This window comes from Callorhinus ursinus, unplaced genomic scaffold (assembly GCF_003265705.2).
Source record: "Callorhinus ursinus isolate GAN/ISIS: 27379988/994484 unplaced genomic scaffold, GSC_fseal_2.0 scaffold7, whole genome shotgun sequence".
In the NCBI taxonomy this organism is placed as follows: Eukaryota; Metazoa; Chordata; class Mammalia; order Carnivora; family Otariidae; genus Callorhinus; species Callorhinus ursinus.
The window spans coordinates 72138924-72157812 of record NW_027397069.1 but is presented as its reverse complement, the minus strand read 5'-3'; the positions used below and the strand labels follow the sequence as shown (position 1 = coordinate 72157812).

The window sequence follows — 18889 nt, the reverse complement described above, 5'->3', positions numbered from 1 at the left end:
CAAAGATTGCTGCTGAGTCTTGACATTTGTAGCAATTGTTGAAATTATTTTATTTACATTTGATAAGTAATAAAATCACAGCGTTACTCAGAGCCACACGACAATGGTGCTCCCTTGGGCGTATAGGCATATGTCTCTATGATACACCCTAGGCCCTAACGAGACCAGCTTCTCTTTGGAACCCATGACTTACATGGTTTGTGAAGAAATTAGAATCGATTTTTAAAAGAGCTATTCTTCTTATATGGTTATTTATATCCTTTTTGGTTCCAAAAAGCATTAAAGACAGATGGAGAATTTTAATGTTTGAAAGCTTGACACAAAAAGATCTAGGAAGGTGTTCAAAAGAATTGAAATTTATTTAATCTGGAGATAGGATCATCATCTGCAAATGTAAAATGAATTATTTATCCTAGAGACAGTACCTGAAGTCTTCTTGAAAGACAGGGTAAGAGGAGATGGGGTCACATTGGAGTCTGAGATTCAGGTAGAGGAGAGAAAATGTCCTTTCTTTCAACTGAGGCTGTGACACATTCAAATGAATGGTCTAGGAGGGAGGTAGTGGAATTTCTTTCTCAAAGAGATTACAGTCTCTTCGTGGCTGAATGGAATGTCCTACCTACCTCTCTTAAGAGGGGTAGTCAAGGGGAGTGAAGAGAGGCAGGAAGAGATTATTAGGCCTTTAGCCCCAGATCTTTTTCTAGTCCTGAACCCCACCCTGAATTCTCCCCCATGCCTGCTGGAGATGTTCAGACTTTGATTTTATTTAGTTTGTTTGCAGGACTTGATTACAGACACTCCTGCTTCAAGGTGGAGGTAGTTTGTATTGAATAATACATTGAATACTCATCATTACAACCATTAAAAACAGTTTCCTGTGCCTCTGGTGTAATAGCCACTCTACAGAGTAATAGCTTGCTCACCCAGTGCTTCTTACTAGAAAAGAGATCAGATCCTAAGTAATTTTCTACCTTGGGCACTCAGAAAAGTATCAGAGCAAGATAGCCATGAATTCAAAAAAAAAAGGAGACCTCATTCAGGGAATGCAGAGGAGAATCAGGCTTATTGATTTATTTGCTCCACTGACTTATTCAGAAAGTCATTTTTCTTCCTAAAATGAACATTAAATTGGTCTCACTCTGAATTAACATTTACATTCAGTGATTGAGTGAATACTGATGATGATGTTCCTTTCTTGCAAAAAAAAAAAATGTAATTAACTTACTTTAAAAATAACGTTTTGCAAAACTCTTTTTTCAGGCATGTAAAGTGATTTGTGAAACAGGAGACTGTCGACAACAAGAATTCAGGGATCGGTCTGGAAATTGTGTTCTCTGCAAGCAATGTGGGCCAGGCATGGAGTTGTCTAAGGTAGATATCTGATGCCTGGTGAGGTTGTAGATCTCTGGTTTGTTTGTTTGCTTGTTTTAAGATTTTATTTATTTATTTGAGAGAGAGTGCGCACACAAGTGGGGAAGAGGGGCAGAGGGAGAGGGAGAAGCAGGCTCCCCACTGAGCAGGGACCCCTATGCAGGACTCGATCCCAGGACCCCAGGATCCTGACCTGAGCCAAAGGCAGATACTTAACCGACTGAGCCACCCAGGTGCCCTAGATTTGTGTTTTTAAAATACATTCTTTTTAGCTAAGTTCTTTTAGCTCATTGCTAGTGGAGATTTGGACACCATGACAGAATTCTTGGCTCGTATGTCTCACTGAGCTAAAAGGAATAGGTTCTAATAATTAGAATTTAATAAATGTCATTTTGTGTAATTCGTGTTTGTTGTATTTCATTGAAAGAATTGAATTATTAAGGTGTATTTGGATGAATTAAAAAGAATCAATGCTCTACTAAAGATTTAAAAATAAAGGAGTGATAAGAGAAAATGCTAATGCTTCCTTCTTCTACTGGGCCTTCCTTCTCTTAAAATGAATATTACCGTGGCTAGTCAAGAAGTAGTCCCTCCAAGTAAGCACGTTCCATGGTGGCAGTTCCTTTCCAAACCAGGGTTCTGCACATTCTTTTGACAATGCAAGCACTATTATTAGTCTCCATGTAGGATGTATGGTATTCCTGGGAGCATTTTAAATATATTCATCCTACCCACTATTTGTTAAGAAGTAGTGTGATTCAGGAGGGCATATTTCAGAGTCTTGGATAATCTCAGACCTTTCATTTTTGTGAACGTGTTCAGAGCTATGCATCCATTTGCTTTATTCTCTGACCTTTTGAAGATGTTACTCTCGTTGTGGATAATGGGTATATCATTTTGTTCTAAATAAAGCATCAAAGACTGCCTGTTAGAAAAGGAACAAAAGATTTTTCTTTTGACTTAAAGTGACTTTTAAAAGAGAAGTCCTTTTCTCCTAGAGATGGCCATTATTTAAAGTTAAGTCTTGTCATTCATAGATTTTTGATCAATGATCTACAAACAGCAGGAAACAAAGCATTCTGCATTCTGCAAGTAATTCCTGGTGGATGGCTTTTCTCTGCTGGTTGTGTTCAGTAAGTGAGGCCATTTAGCATCCTGAGCTTTACATTTGGATTGAAACTGGCAGACCTTCGAACCCTGGGTTACGTTGAATGTTGAGTTAACTGTAGCATCTCAAACGGTGTTTTTCAGTCCCTGTTGATTGTAGTAAGGTGCATTTTCAGACGTAGGTTTCGTGGTGTTGGGTGTAAAAGGATTCTTTAGAGCGGACTTGTAAATCTAGGATCAGTGAACAGAGTAGTGAAAAATGCGACAGTGCCCAAGAGGAAAATAGACGATGAAGTTGCTACCCCACTCTTAAAAGTTCTTCTTTTCCCAAATCTCGGTGAAAATCTGAGTGAAATGTCACAGATTCTGAGAGATGAGTAAATCATTTTCAAGAAGTTCCTCCTTCTCCTTCATCCTTTGAGTCTAGAGACTATAACTTCAAGAATAATTTCTGGAGAATCAGATCAGAAGATGAAGGTCCTATGAGCTCTAGTGTCTTTTTTTTTTTTAGTTAGTATGCTCATCTAAGCTTGTTTTATTAAACACTTTTATTTAAAAAATCTAACTTTTTTATTTAAAAAATAGGATGAAAGTTCTGTCACCGCTAAATATTTTTTTTTATTTTAAAAACCCACCAGCTAAGATTATCTGATAATAGTTTTTCTATTTCATAATTTTGCATGGATTTCCAGAATTATTATTTTTCTCTAGGTAGTAATTTTCCCCAACTTCTGAAACAGGTGTTTACCCCTATGACATTGGAAGCAACCAAGGGGAAGCAATCTCAGTAATTCTGCCTCTATTACTTATTTTATATGTTAATATTTCTGTTTCAATATTTATTATCATTTTCTTCATTAAAAAGAAGATCAGGCCAAATTGAGTGAGGGAGAATAAAAGTAAAGGTAATGATGTCACTGAAAAATTAGGGTAAGACCCACTCGGATGCACAAATGTTACAAATATAAATACCATGTTCCTGCATACCCTGATACCGCAAGGTGTCCACCTTGAGGTGGACATGGTACAGCCACAGAATACATCTTTGCTAAAGGAATGAACAAATCAATCAACCCCAGAGAGTGTTTAGAGCAAAAGAAATGCCACTTTAATCTTGTCACATAAAAGGTAATGAATTTCTGTATGTATATATGTTATAAATTAAATATTTTGCCAAGTCTTTTATCTTGGTTTTCGCTCCTAGTAAATAACATTAGTAACTTAGCCTTGCTCATACCCTAAAGAGAGCAAAGGAATCAAACATATCAATGGAATATATATATATTTGTTTCCTAGTTAACTAATCAAGGCAAAAGAGCTTGAGTTTTTAATAAATGATAGCTTTGGGGCTAAAAATTTCTAAACTGTCCATTCATGATTTTACAGTTTCTTCTTTCCAGGCTGCCTTGATTAAGTCTTTAGCAAGAACATATATCTTCCAGAGGACAAAAAGAAATAAAACAAAACAAACAAACAAAAAATACCTGAGTTCTGAGTATATTAAAATCAGATAAATCACTTAAATTATCAAATTTATTCAACTGGTTAATTATGACATCCACATTTTACAAATCAAGGGAAAGTTTACTTTTTGGCTAAGACTAAGCTTTTTTAAAAAACATGGATATTTATAAATAATTGAATTGCTTTTTACTTGTTATACTAAACCTAAAATTTGGAGGGGGGATGCCTGTTAATTTGTAATGAAATGACTGAATGCAGTAGTCCTTACCTTTATAATTGAGGCTTAAAATTTCGGTTACCTGTGGTGCTTGAAATTTTGAATGCACAATAAAGAGTAAATATTTAAAATGACTTATTAAAAAGTAGAAAAGCTGAATCAAATTATTGATAACCACAACTAAAGTTTTCTTTATATTCAGGGTGAAAAAAAAAGTGCATTTTCACCAGACGTGAGAGCTTTCAAATAACCTCTCTCCTAACATTATTAGGTTACTTGTTTTGATGTAGTAAACATAACTTAAGACTTATGTCCATTTTCTAATATGTCTCTCAACTCAAAATAACAAATGCTGGGTCATGAGTTTCTTTGCTTTACAAACGTGTTATCTGTGTCTTAAAACGAAAGCCTGGAAATGCTTTGGGTAAGCAGGTAGAGTTAAAATTTCCATCTGTGGTTTTATTACTCCTAATGATTATTTTCTTTGGAAGGCATTCAATTCTGTTTTTTTCTAAAGGTGTCTGGGCTTACTTTCCCATTGTTAGGTCTCTGCCTTTTCAAACACGTAGTCGGGTTTGGGGGAGGTTCCCGGAAGAGCATTCCTGGACACAGTGCACACTTTGGCACACCTGTCCTGTGTGGTCAGTGGTTCCTCTGACCTCTTTTCACTTCCTTTCAATTGTTAGATAGTAAGAAGTCTGCACAGAAGCTCCAGGCTCCATAATAACCATTGTTGCTTGTTTAGATTGAGACCCTTACGGTCAGTGGCTACTTTTTAAATGATTACTTATTTTAACCTTTCACCCTAGATACTTTGGGTTATGTGTGTCTGAAAGATGTCTCCTAACAAAGATGCACTACCTCTCAAATATGTCTTCAGGTGTTATTTTGTAATGTATATCATGCAACCAAAATAGATATTAGCTAAGGTTTGTTGTAATGAGCCAGGTTCTATGTGACATTTGTATATTAAATAGTGGAGTTCTTTTAACCTATGTCTTAAGTAGGGGGTATAACTCCTCCTGTTTTATAGATGGGGAAACAGACACAGAGACAGTTAGGTGATCTGTCCATTGTCACCCTTAGTGAGTGCTGGGAGAAGGTGGTGGGGCCGCATGGAGGTAGTGATTTTTTTTCTCATTTTGCATAGTGCTCGTGTACAGTGCTGTCCAGTAGAACTTTCTGTGATGATGGAATGGTCTATATCTGTGCTGGCCAAGATGGGAGTTACTAGCCACTGGAAATGTGTTACTGAATACTTGAAAGGTGGCTTGTGTCACTAAAGCACTAGATTTTACATTTTAATGAATTAAATTTAAGTTTTGCCGCATGAAGTTGTGGCTGTTGCATTGGACGGTGCAGCTCTAGAAGGATGAACTTCCCTCCAGAAATTCTGGCAGGACCAACTTCTAACACAAAGAGATATCTAAATCCTGTTGACCTGATGCTTGTGCATTCCAGGAGCAGCCTTCCCGGTCATCTTTCTTCCTCTCCTTCCTTGGCTGAGCCACCCTGAGCCTGGCCCCTGGTTTCCAAACATCCATCTGCTTCTGTTCCTCCACCACTCCTGTTTGGCCCAGCCACGTGGGAGCCATTGCTGTGGCTCCTCTCACACCGGGTGGCATCCTCTGGGTCCCCTCCTGTGCCATTTGAGCTGTCTCATGGCATTGGTGATTTTGGTTTCCAGTCGTTTCCCTGAAAGCCTCAAGCATCCTCTCTCCTCAGTCAGGTTCTCTTTGGTCATTCAGCGTCATGGGTAGTCTTCCCGTATCCTTGGGAAAATATAGGACAGACCACTGAGCCACCTGGGCTCTGTTTTGAGGACTTTCTCCCACTGAGCCATAGCTAGTCTCTTTCTCTTCCACTACAGGCTTTAGGTTTTGAAAGTTTATGAGAAAGATAATTGATCATGTCTTTTTCCTGGGGCAAAAAATACGAAGTGTTGTTTACATAGCTCCGCGAGTGGTACGTGCTGGGCATTTGGAGCCACAGTTGTGCACAGGAGTGTCACACAGACGGCCCTTCGGCTCACGAAAATAAACAGCATTGTGATACATGGGAGAGGATGACTTTTGTTTTCCCGAAGTGACCACATTAGCCTTTTAATTCTTACCGTCTAGAATCTGCCCCAGCCACAGCCCCTCCTCCTCACCGAGTATTAATGCCAACAATGTGCTTTTAACATGATCACCTCTCAGCAGTAAACCAGGAAACTAGTTTTTGCATGAACCACTTGAAACAGTCTTCAAGTCTCTGGCATGGTTTTCAAAGTAAGCTTTTCTAACCAATTATTGGGATGACTTTAGTTAATGTGAAGAAATTAATTCTTGTAAACAACAACACACTTTCCTCCACAAGGATGCCTGTCTGGCTTCCCATTTTTAAAGATGTCTACTTTTTGGAAAGCTGTTTTCATCCCTATAAAGAAAGTCACACATGCACACACAAAGTTAATATAATTTGCAAGCATGAAAAAGATTCATTTATGCCATTTAATTACAGTGCTGCTCACTTTATTTGTTTAATTATACCTAATCGAGCCCAGTGATGTTTGGCAGATATTAGCAAGCTCTAGCTTGTAATTTTTCTTTAAAAAACTCAATTACAGATTTTCATAAACTGGAAGTTGGTGGGGGGGGATTATGTCTTTGGTGTTGTTTTATTAAAGGAAATTAAAAAGCTGATTTCTAAACACCAGCTACATAAATCTAATTTGTCATTTCCATTTGCGTGCGCTCGATTTTCTCCACAAATAACTTCTTCTCTGTCCAAATTTGAGCTTTTAAAGTTCAAAGAACCAAAGTTAATAACTTATTGGCTGTACAAATAAATAGTGCTTTAGACCCAAGGCCCCCAAATGTGTTTCCTGGACAATTGACGGTCTGTGAGGATGTCCCCTGTGGTCTGGGGAACGGCTCCTAGAACATGTAGGTGGGATCCGCTTGTGTTTTTGCTAAGTGCTGAATTTGCAGAGGGAGAAAAGAGAGAAGGGGATTTGAGGACTGTTTACTTTGAGTCATTTCGCCATTGGAAAGCCACCAAATGTGGCTTAAAAATATTGGGCAGAGTGTCAGAGCTACTGCTGCGGCCAGCTTGGGTGGAAATGGCCCAGCTGGATGCAGCCCTCTCTTGCCTTGGAACCAAGAGAAGGAAGGCCGCTCACAGCTTCTACCCTCACGCCACAGTGACCCCCCCCCCCCTCCTGCCCCCCTCCCACCCCCCCCGCCCCAGAGAGTTAACCGGCCTTACCGATCGGGACACTGCTGTGACCTTTATTAGCTTTTTTGTTCCCTGGGATAAAGTAATAATGATACCAATAATAAAACAACACCAACTTCAGGAAATACTGCCTTCAGTGCTATTTGTTCACCCATTTGTTTAGCCAGCAAACATGTATGTGTTACTCACCAGCCTGGTATGTATTGTTAAAGAAAAAAATATCCAGTGGCACTTGTTAATAAGGATGGCAAGGCAGGCTTTATTCACTAGGTAGGGAGGGGGACCCCCCACAATGAGATTTTATAGTGGGGGAAACCCCTGGGCTCCATCCCGGTACAGCATGGGCTCATGGGAATTTATAGCCAGGAAGCATGGGTCGGTGGGCGGAAAATTACTGAGGGGACGCATCAGGGCTAGGAGGGGCCCTGGCTGAAGCCAACCTAACATTTCTTTGCTGAAGACAAGCCAGGGTGATTGGACAGCAAGGCCCCAGGAGACTTTCAGAGGAGTATGAGGAACCCAAGCAGATGCTGAGGGTGGGGAGTTCTGGCTGAGCTGACGCAGCAGAGCGCTTGCTAAAGCTGGGTTTTATAAGGAAGTGCACGGGTGGGTCTGGAAGAAGGTTAAGGAGCCTGGCTAAAGTTTGGTCAAGCAAAGAATCTTTTAAGAACCGAGTGCCCTGGTAGGCTTTGGGAAAAGAGTGGCAGAGGGAGGCATTAGATATCGGGGATTGTTCGCTTGTTGTAGGATTTTGGGAAATCACTAGGAATCCTATGGCAATGCTTTAAAAAAAATTGGGTTGTTATTTTATCCATGTGTATATGTTCACACCTTGAAGCTTATTAATAAAAAGGCTTCTTCGGGGATTCAGGGAAGTGGTAAGTATTTCTTTTAAGGTTTTAAGGTACCAGGTCATAATTTCAAAAACAAAGACTCTAGGATTATTATAAAGCCTAAATGCCTCTCTACCGTTGATATCAATGGCAGACCCCACTCCATAAAAATAACACACATATCTAATTCTGACGCCCCGGCCAGTGACTAACGCCCCCACTCTGGCCCCGGTCTCCCCCCACGTATCATCCCTCACCAAACACACGCGTACAGTCCTTCCACCGAAGTGATGAGAGGGAGAGCTGTAGTGTGTGTAACCTGGAAAGCATCAGAGAACCAGAGTAGAACAGAGGTGAAAGCAGTGAGAACGGATTTCACTCGGGGACTGTTGCCATGGGGGAAGAGAGGCCTCAGTATAGAACTGGGCTCAGTTCCAAATACAACATGGACAAGTGGGGATTTTAGCCAAGGAGCAGGGTGGGGGGCAGTGGATGGAAAATTCCTAAGAGGAAACTGGGGGGCGGGGGGCGGGGGGTGGGGATTCTGGCTAAAGCGGACCTAACAGGATTCTTGCTGAAGGCAGGCCAAGTGGGTCAGAGGATAGAGGGGCAGGAGGCAATTTGATCAGGGATCGAGGGTGAGCAGGTAGGAGGGTGGGGGATTCTGACTTAACCGACTGTACGGGATTCTTGGACAACTGGGCTCTTGAGGACAAGGCCCAGGGCGGGGGCCCAACTGAGGAAGTAGTTCACAGGAGCCTGTGAAGTTTGGTCAAAAATGAGGTAAACCTAACCAGAGTCAGCATGTCTAGCTGACTCTCTTCTTTAAGTACTCTTTGTTTTATCTCACCAAAAATCCATTCCTACCGTTTATCTTATTCCCAACAGTAGTATACTAGTCTGCTGTGGGAAACCATTTGCCTAGGGAAATTGCCTCCTTTATATTCAAAAGTAATAAGGGGAAGACCCAAAAGGTTCGATACTGTTTTCATTAGACACGTGATTAGACCACGTGATCAATGCCAACCTACTTCAGCAGACATCCGTGGTTGCCCCCTGCGTCCTGCACTTGGGATGCAGCAATGACCAGACTCCAGTAGAATGAATTCAGCTGTAGCCACACAATGGCATGCTCTGTGTATGCTGATAGGGAGCACTCTCCAAGATGCACTGAGTGGGGAAAACTGAAAAAGGATGTGCAGAACAGTGTGTACACACACACACACACACACACACACACACACACACACACACAGGATATTAGGATATTTCTGGGAGGTTTTCCCAAAACCTGGGAACAGCATTTGCCTGTGTGGAGGGAATAGGAAGTGAAGAGACCAGGGATAGGAAGGAAGGTGTACTGTTTGACTTGTTTATAAAAATCTTGTGTCTAGTAGTAGTTCTTCAGTATAAAAAGTGATAAAAAGAGAAGGGACCAGAAATCGTCGCTGGCCATAGGGGAGTGGACACGAGTTTACAGAGACACAATTTCAGCGCATGCTCAGCAGTGCTACCCTGGCCAGGAGGCTGTCGATCTGTTCAGCCTTTTCTCTTTTGCTCTTGGTAGTTATTTATTGAACTTAATGGGGAAAGTGTCAAGGCATTTTAACCACCTCGTTTTACTGAATGGAATAAAAACATCAAAGTAGACGTTTATATTGGGGATAATTTAATGTTTATATGCTGTTTACTTTATAGCCTGTATTTCAAATAATTGCAGCATCTCTGTTTATGGTGCTCTAGAAATATGACAGTCCACTCATAGGCGTTGTTGCTACACACCCACTGTGCTGTTACATAATTCCTTGGAAATAACTTCCCTGACTTTCTAGTTAAGTCAAGGCTTCGAGTTAATTTAATGTTGAGAACGATCGCTTCATAAATTTCTTAGACTATCATGAACTGCAAGCATTTTTTAAAAGCTTAAAAATAGTATTAGCTTGGTATTTCGATATTATCTTTTTAAAAAATGACAAGTACTTTAGAGAAAATGTATTTTAAACTAAATTCCCCCAAATAATCAGTCTTTATAAAAGTTCCCAGGAGACTGTCTGGTTCACAGTACCTGTTTAATATGCTTAGGTATTATTTTGTGATCGTAATGGACACACAACCTTATCTCAACCTCTCATATAAATCTACTCTGAAATTACTGTTGTTGTCACTAAGACATATAAACTCTAAGCAGAAATAGTAAGTTAATATATATGATGCATTTTGAGCCTGGCTTTGTTGTTTTTTCTTTCTTTTTTTTTTTTTAGATTTCTATTTATTTGAGAGAGAGCACGAGCAAGCATGTGTGCACGAGAATTGGGGGAGGAGCAGAGCAAGAGGGAGAAGCAGAGAGCCTGACGTGGGGCTCGGTCCCAGGACTCTGAGACCGTGGCCTGAGCCTAAGTCAGATGCTTAGCCAACTGAGCCACCCCCACGCCCCTGTTGTTTTTTTCTAGACATGATTTGGTCCAATATGGATTGGACCAAAAAAAAAAAAAAAAAAGTTTCATGAAATCCTCAGTCTATGAAGTACAGTGACATGTAAATGACACACGATGATATGCGGCAAAAACACCATGGTCAAATTTGTCCTCATGTATGTGCAACACAAACCCTAAAATACAGTCAGTCAGGAATCAAAAAATAAGCACAGATCTTCCCAACACTTACATGCCCCTTATTTTTCAAAAGAGATGAGTCTGTCAATTCTTTCAAGTCCATGTCCGCTCGGATAGGCACCTAGTTTCTCAGGAATGGAGAGAGGAAGTGAGTTGTCGGATACAATGAAGGAATGAGAGTTGACTGCCTGGCAGGGCCATTCAAACAACAAAGCTGCCTATATAGACGCCGGGGCTTCCCAGTTTCTTATATTACAACACAACGCTGTAGTTCATTCAAGTAGGTATGGTTAAATGATATTTTATGTACCATTTTCATTGTAGACATATTTTTATTCTATAAAAATAATTTAGATGTAAATTGATGTTTCAAGCAACTCAGAAAAAATTAGAGTCTAAAGATCCTCTTGTTCCCCAGTGAGGCTTTATTATACTTGAATCAGGAAAGTTGGTTTGTTGGGTTGTAGAGAATCTAAAAAGGTATCATTTATTTGGTGAATGCCTACTCTGTGCTTGATTTATAGATTCCAAACTTTATATGTTTTTTTTCCTGTTTATTCCTCAAAACAACCCTGTGGGGCAGATGTGTACTATCGCCATCTCAGAGATGAAGAGACTGAGGGTCAGAGAGTTCCCAAAATAGCTTATTGGACAAGTGGCAGAATTGGCGTTCCAAGTCATGTGTCTTTGGCTCCACTGAAGGAAGATAATATACTTTTTCTCCTATGTCAGCCTCGCTTGAAAAACAGAATTTCAGACATTCATTCCCAGTTAATATACCTTCTTCTCATTCTCATTTCTCTTTCCATTTGTTTTCCCTTCTGCTCTCTTCCTTTTTCCTTCCTTTCTTTGTTGAGTTGTAACTTGCACATGACCTCCTTACAATCCAAGCTGCCCGGATCAAAGTGTGATTTTGGAACTTCGCTCTTGCATGAACCTTTGACATGGAGATACTGAGCCTGTGGACAACGAGGTCCCCATCCCCCTTCCGAATGTCACATGCACCACACTTTGGTCCTGGAAGATTGTGGTAAGGGCGGCTCATGCCACACTGAAGGAGAGTCTGGATGCATTCGGCTCTCTCAGCAACTACTTAGCAAGAACACACTTCTGCCCCAGTGCAGAACCGCACTGCCCATAAACAAAGCACCCAAAATGGTAGGGACCTCCCCGGAAAGACCTAGTCCACGCCCCCAGGAAATTCTTTCTGAATACATATCTTCAATGTTTTCCTGATTGCCAGAGTAATAGATGCTATTTGGCAAAAATTAAATGATCGCAGAATTATAAAAATTCAAAACACCTCATGATTTCACTCAACGCCCCCCCCCAAGATAATCCCTGCTAACAATTTTAAAGAAATTCTAATTGTGAATTAGTTCTTCAAATTTTTCTTTGCTTCCGCTGTCCGGGCCTTGGTTTAGAACATTGTCTAGTTGGAGCACTCAGGATTCAGAAGGTTGGTGACCTTCTGCTTTTTTTTTCCTTCCCCACTCTTTGTTGTGCATGTTCAGGGTACACATTTGAAAGGTTGGTTGAGTGACTGAAAAGAGAAAGGAGGGTATCACTCCTCCAAGATGTGCACGGGGCAACTAGTAAAACTGAACTGAAGTGTTATTAGAATCTTTTATTCAGTAGTTTGTTGAGTACAGGGAATACTCTAGGGAATATTATCCTTTGTGTTGGTTTTGATTTAATTTTTGACCAGTAAGTACTGCTTAATTGACTGTGCATTTAAATACAGATAAAGGACTTTAAGTATATGAATTTGATAGGCCAGTGGGAATTTTGAACTAGCGGGGATTTGCATTCTGCATCCAAAGTTTACAGGTGAGGAAACTAAGAGATTCTGTTGGAGTCCTTCCTCCCTCTGCTGCACTGAGCTATGTTTGTGGGCTTGTTCAGCATGCTCTCCATGTGGAGAGTTAACGTACCAGATGGATCCTACAGTGTTGGGGTATAGAATCTGACTCCAGAATTAAATGGTGTAGGTTCAAATCCTGGTTCTAACGTGAGCTATGTCACCTTGGTTAAGGTACGTACCTTCTGGGAAGCTCCATACCCCCATTCATGAAATGGGAATAATGATCGTGCTTCCCTCATTTGGAAGATGTATGAATTAAGGAAGTTCCCAGCACGGAGTAAGCACCCAGTAAATGTTAGTAGTAATTATTAATATTTTTGTAAGAGATGGGATCATACTTCTAATTCTGTATTATAACTTTTGTAAGCTACCATGAACACATATCTACATCATTCTACTTGTGGTTGCATTGTATTTACATTATATGATAGGCTATGATTTATTTGGTTCTGGACCTTGTGGAAATGATCCTATGGTGCATCAAAGAACCATCTGTTTTGCCCATCCTTGGAAAGCAGTACTGTGTTCTGATGTTCAAATCTAGAGAAGCTTGAGACCATTTGTATCACACAGTTTAATTCACTCAAGAATTTAGTGTGTTTTTAAGAAATATGTCAGAATCTTCCTGCTATCACACGACAGACAATACACAGCTAACATGTGACGATGCTCTCTACTGGTTAGATTTCTAGGTTTGTCAGTTTAGGAAATTTCTTACACAGTTAGCCCCGTTTCTAAAATGTCACTGTTGATATCAAAGTACTTATTTTCTGCCTCGATAAGTGAGTAAGTGTCTGGATATTTCCCTGACTTTAGTTTCTGAACATGCCCATGACTGGCTTAATTAGAAAAGAAGAAAGTGCCATAATTCTGCCATAAGCTAGCAATAATGCAGCAGTGGGGGTCCTGGAGAACCTTTATTATTCAAATGCTCGTGGCTTCTTGAATAAAGTGGATGACTAAGTATACTTACGGTAGTAAGAGAGATTATTAGCAGTGGGAGACACATTTGAACTTGCTGAAAGGGCCGCCTTTGTATCCAGGAAGGCCGGCACTCGGTAATTATAAGACCAGGTCTTCCTTTTATCCCAGCCGTCTTTTTCACGCTTGCCACGTCTGAATAGCGTTCTGTTGCCTGTTAATCCCTACAGGAATGCGGCTTTGGCTACGGGGAGGATGCCCAGTGCATGACATGCCGGCCGCACCGGTTCAAGGAGGACTGGGGCTTTCAGAAATGCAAGCCGTGCCTGGAGTGCGCCGTGGTGAACCGCTTCCAGAAGGCCAACTGTTCCGTCACCAGCGATGCCGTCTGTGGGGACTGCCTGCCGGGGTACGTCGGGCGATTTCTTTCCCTCGTAATTATGGGATTATTTTTAAACAGACAGTTCCCTTGTTCCCTCCCAAAGGTGAACACACACCAACAGGAACCTGAACGCCTCTGTCGGGTGGTCGTGACTTCCTCTGTGCCCACCGTGGGCTGTGCGCTGTGGCGGGCGCCGGTTATAAATAAAATGAATAAGCGCACTAACAAAGGATTAGTGTCACAAGAATCTAAAGAGTTTCCTATAAATCGATGAAAAAGAAAACGTGGACAAATGGACAAAAGAGGGGACGGGCAGTTCACAAAAGAGGAAACACGTGCGGCCTGTGATCATAGGGCCATGTTCATCCTCGTTAGTGATCAGAGAAATGCAAATCACAGCCATTCACTCATTTCCACGGGTATTTGTGAAGCAGCTAGGAGGCATTGCTTAAGCAGAAGCTAGGCGTTGCTGAGGTAGAGGCCAAGAACCCTACCCACGTGTAGATTATATCCTAATAAGGATTTTAGAAAGATCTAAATGGTAAATAATAAAGATGTAAATTCTGCAGAAGGGTAGCAGAGGATGATTTGTGTGGAAGAAGGAGACCCTAGAGCACATAAGGCGGATTAGGCATGCGCAGCAATGGGTAGGCAAAGGGCAGTGTTTGGGTGGGTGACCAGGGTACAGGAGCTCCGAACAAGACTCGGAGGAGTTGAGGCAGTTTGCTGAGTAGGTGTGTGGGGGAAGAACGCTGCGGACCCAGAGACCGCAGAGACAGGCCCTAATGTGGACGTGACCCTGGAGTTCAGGGACTCTAAGAGTCTAACACGGGAATCCGGGCTCCCAGTCACTGCAGAGGCAGGGCTCTAACTAGACTTAGCCAGAACACGCCCACAGATCAGAGTAGTTCTGGCCAAATGGCACAGTGGGGCTCTGGGGCTCTTGCTGAGGGGCAGAAGATAAGACAAACCTCGGCCTGAAGGGCAGAAACAGGGTGAGAAACGGCCTGATGGGCCAACTGCGACCCTATGCAATATTATGCAACGGTGCAGCACCTGAACAGGTATGAAATGTGGTGGTCGAACACCAAAAGCACAAGGATTAAAAGAAAAAATAGCCCTTGTACTTCACCAAAATTAAAATCTTTTGTGTTTCAAAGGATATCATCAAGAAAATGAAAAGACAACCCACAGAATTAGAGGAACAATTTATAAAGCATATATGGGATAAGGAACTGTCTTATCTAGAATATATAAAGAACTCCTATAACTCAATAATGAAAAGACCAATAACCCAATTAAAATATGGGCAATGGATTCATACAGACCTTTCTTCAAAGAAGATACACAGCCAATAATCACATGAAAAGATGCTCAATGCCATTAGCCATCAGGGAAATGCAAATTAAAACCACATACTTAAAGCCAACTGGATGGCTGTGACCAAAAAGACAATGACAAGGGTTGGTGAGGATGGGGAGAAATTGGAAACATTGTCCACCATTGGTGGGAATGGAAAATGGTACCGCTGCTTTGGAGAACAGTCTGGCGATTCCTCAAAAAGATAAAATAGAGTTACAATGGGACCGAGCAATTCTGCTCTTAGGAATGGAACCAAGACAATTGGAAACCTGTCCACACAAAAATGGGTACACAAATGTTCATAGCAACATTATGCATAATGGTCAAAAAGTGGGAAGAACCCAGATACCCATCCACTGATAAATGGGTTAACAAAATGGAGTATATTCAAACAAGGGAATGTTATTTGGTGATGAAAGGGGATGAATCACTCACACATGCAACAAAATGGATGAACCTAGGAAACATTATGCTAAGTGAAAGAAGCCAATCACAAAAGATGTATTATATGATTCCATTTATATGCAATGTCCAGAATGGGCAAATCTACAAAGAAAAGGTAAATGAGTGGTTACCTGGGGCTGGTGGTTGGTGGGGGCCGGGGGTTGGGAAGAGTGAGGGGTGACTACTTATGGGTACAGAGTTTCTTTTTTGGTGTGATAAAAATGTCTAAAACTGTTCTGATGGTTGCACAGCTCTGTGAGTACACTAAAGGCCATTTAATTGTACGCTTTAAATGGGTGGATTTAATATGTGTGAATTAGATCTCAGGTAATCTGCTACTTAAAAAAAAGGAACGGTCTATAACCTCAGGTGATGCTGATACCTGAGAATATCAGTACCCAGAGTTTTGACCCTATGCAAACATAATTGAGGAACACGAACCAAACATCTGCCTCATCTCTGCTGCTCTTAACTACAATTCTGCTAAAAGCGTGTCAGTCTCCATCTGCTCTCTTCCTCTGTGGGGCAGGGAGAAGAGGAGGTCCACAGGAGGTTCAGGGGCAGAAAGAGTAGGGAAAAGCACAGGACCAAGGGATCCGGTTTTCACAAAGAGGGAACCCACAGGGGTATGCGGCTAGAGTGTGAGAGAGGGTGTGTTCTCCGATGACCTCCCACCAGAAGTGCTTCCTCATGCTTAACCTCATTCATTGTCATCTGAGCCCATGGCTCTAGCTTCTACAATGTTTGCTTATTCTTTAAGTAAATGCTTAGATGTGGGAAAGTCATATATAAGTGAGTAGACATTTGAATGATGTTTCATAGTTTATTTATATGATTAGTTTAAAATTACATCCTTTCTAAGCCAGCATGAATGTACGAGGCAGGCAATAATTATATAGTGACTTTTACCCAGGCCTTCCAGAGTGTTTTAAAGTGCTCACCCAGCTTCACTATATTTGTGTGAAGAAGGTAAATAAGTTGAAACCCATTTTATAGACAGGAAAATTGAGGCAGAAAGAAAATAAACAAATTGCATATTGCTCCCAGAAAAGTGATGCCCAAGGCAGGCAGAGGGTGGACATTTTCATTTCTGATGTTACTCCTGCCTTCTGAAGCCTCAGCCTCACCCAGATAAGTCTTCTGCTGCCCAGAGGCTCAGCCCCAGCAGGACAGTAGCGGCCTTTTTCCCAGTAGTGGTACCGTGTGGGGATACTCTGTCCTCTGTGCCCTCAATTTGAGTGATTGGAGATGGCCAGTCCCCTTGTTCCCAAATATGTTCAATGACTTTAGGCCAATTCCTTAGTTTCTCTGACACCCATTCTTCTCACCTACAAATGATCATCTAATAATACCAACCCACAGAATTAGTGGAATGATTGAGACTATAATGCGTGCAAAGTGCCAAGCAGAGTGCCTAATCCACAGTGAGCATGAAATACATATTTGACCTCCTCACCAATTAATGTTCCTGGGAGCCAGTGAAAGCTTTACATGACTGTTTTTTGTTTGTTTGTTTTTTGTTTTTTTTGCACTGGGCCTCCGGCCTCCTCCTCTGCCTCCTGTGTTCCCATCCTTTCTCTGCTAAGGGGACCTGGGGCCCGGCCTGAAAGAATAACCCAGCCCCTGCCAGTTCTCTGCTGCTTCTAGTAATGATGATAGCTAACCTTTTTCCAAGATTTTATTTATTTATTTATTTGTCAGAGAGAGAGAGAGAGAGCACAGCAGAGGGAGTGACCTGCAGAGGGAGAAGCAGGCTTCCCACGGAGCAGGGAGCCCGATGCGGGGCTCGATCCCAGGACCCTGGGATCATGACCTGAGTCTCAATCCCAGGACCCCTGGGATCATGACCTGAGCCGAAGGCAGACGCTTAATGACTGAGCCACTCAGGTGGCCCTACGATCAGGCTTTCTTAAAAGAGCACTCTTCAAACATGGTGTTCATTAGGCAAACTGTGTCACTTGGATTCAGTTCAATTAAAAATTCCTCTCCAAATTCAGTGTTGGAGAAAATTTGGGGTCTAAAAGATGTATTTACGTGCTGCCTCTCATCAAACCATGATGAGGTAGAATCCAATGTGATTTCCTTTTGTTTTTTTGCATTAGCTATCTGAATGCCCAGAGTAAAATTTGAAGTTCAACTATAGAAGCCAGTTTAACCAGACACCTGTAAATGTCCCTGATCCCTTTTATTTTATTTTATTTTTTAAAACTTGTGTCCTTCCTCACTTGGTCAGAAAGCAGAGTTACAAATGTTTCTGTGTCCCCAAAACCATGGCAGTCTAAGCAAGAAAAAGTAAAAGAATTTTTCAAGATTGATACATTTATTTATGCACTTAATATTTTCAATTACATGTTGAAACTCTAATTTCTGTACCTTCATCTTCAAATTGGCAGATAATTTTGAGACAACTCTTCTAAAAATTAAAAACACAATGTCTATGATGGTTAGTATATCATTTACAATTTAGTAAATATTCTGTGTTTTAGGGTTCTATTTAATCTCACTTTGTACAAGACAGGAAAAAAGGAGAGTCAGTTGATGGTTTTGAAAATTTTGTTAAAAATTATTTTTCATTAAAAAATTTAATTAATTAAATTAAATTTTAAAATTAAATTTAAGAATTAAGTTAAAAAATCTTAGATTCTGCCATGAAGCCCTTGGCATAAAGAAACTGGCAGAGCAGATTCCGAGTGCGTTTGTATAATCTCTGTGCGGCTGCTGTTAGCAGCTCTCAGAGTAACGTCCAAGCATCATCTCTCCTTGTGAGCAGTGGTTATACACATGGGAGCCTTGCGACTCCGTGTGCCCACTCAACCTCATTTCCAGGTAGGATTTCAAGCTATTTCTACTTCGTATTTAATGATCATTCAAAACCTGATGTAATTTCTAGCCTCATTTCCATGATGGCTCAAACCCATATTTTAATCAATAAATTTTTGGCTATTTTATTCAGTTGTCAGGGAAAGCTCAGACCTCAAGACTGTTCTGTCACTAGATTTATTTTAAAAATGTTAAATGTCTATGTTTGTTTTCCAAGAAGTTTTAAAGTATGTATTTCTATATCAAAGATTGATATAGAAATTGTATGTATAT

At 41.0% G+C, this 18889-nt stretch overlaps 1 protein-coding gene across 2 annotated transcripts in view; it reads left to right on the top strand.

Moving 5' to 3' along the window:
- The window catches only part of TNFRSF19 (TNF receptor superfamily member 19), an 80907-nt gene that overhangs the window by 10937 nt on the left and 51081 nt on the right, over window positions 1-18889 (top strand). For both annotated transcript variants that reach the window (XM_025874858.2, XM_073894777.1), the window contains exons 3-4: window positions 1261-1371; window positions 13839-14017. In XM_025874858.2, the coding sequence (XP_025730643.1) occupies window positions 1261-1371; window positions 13839-14017 (290 nt within the window). The remainder of the gene's footprint in view (window positions 1-1260; window positions 1372-13838; window positions 14018-18889) is intronic.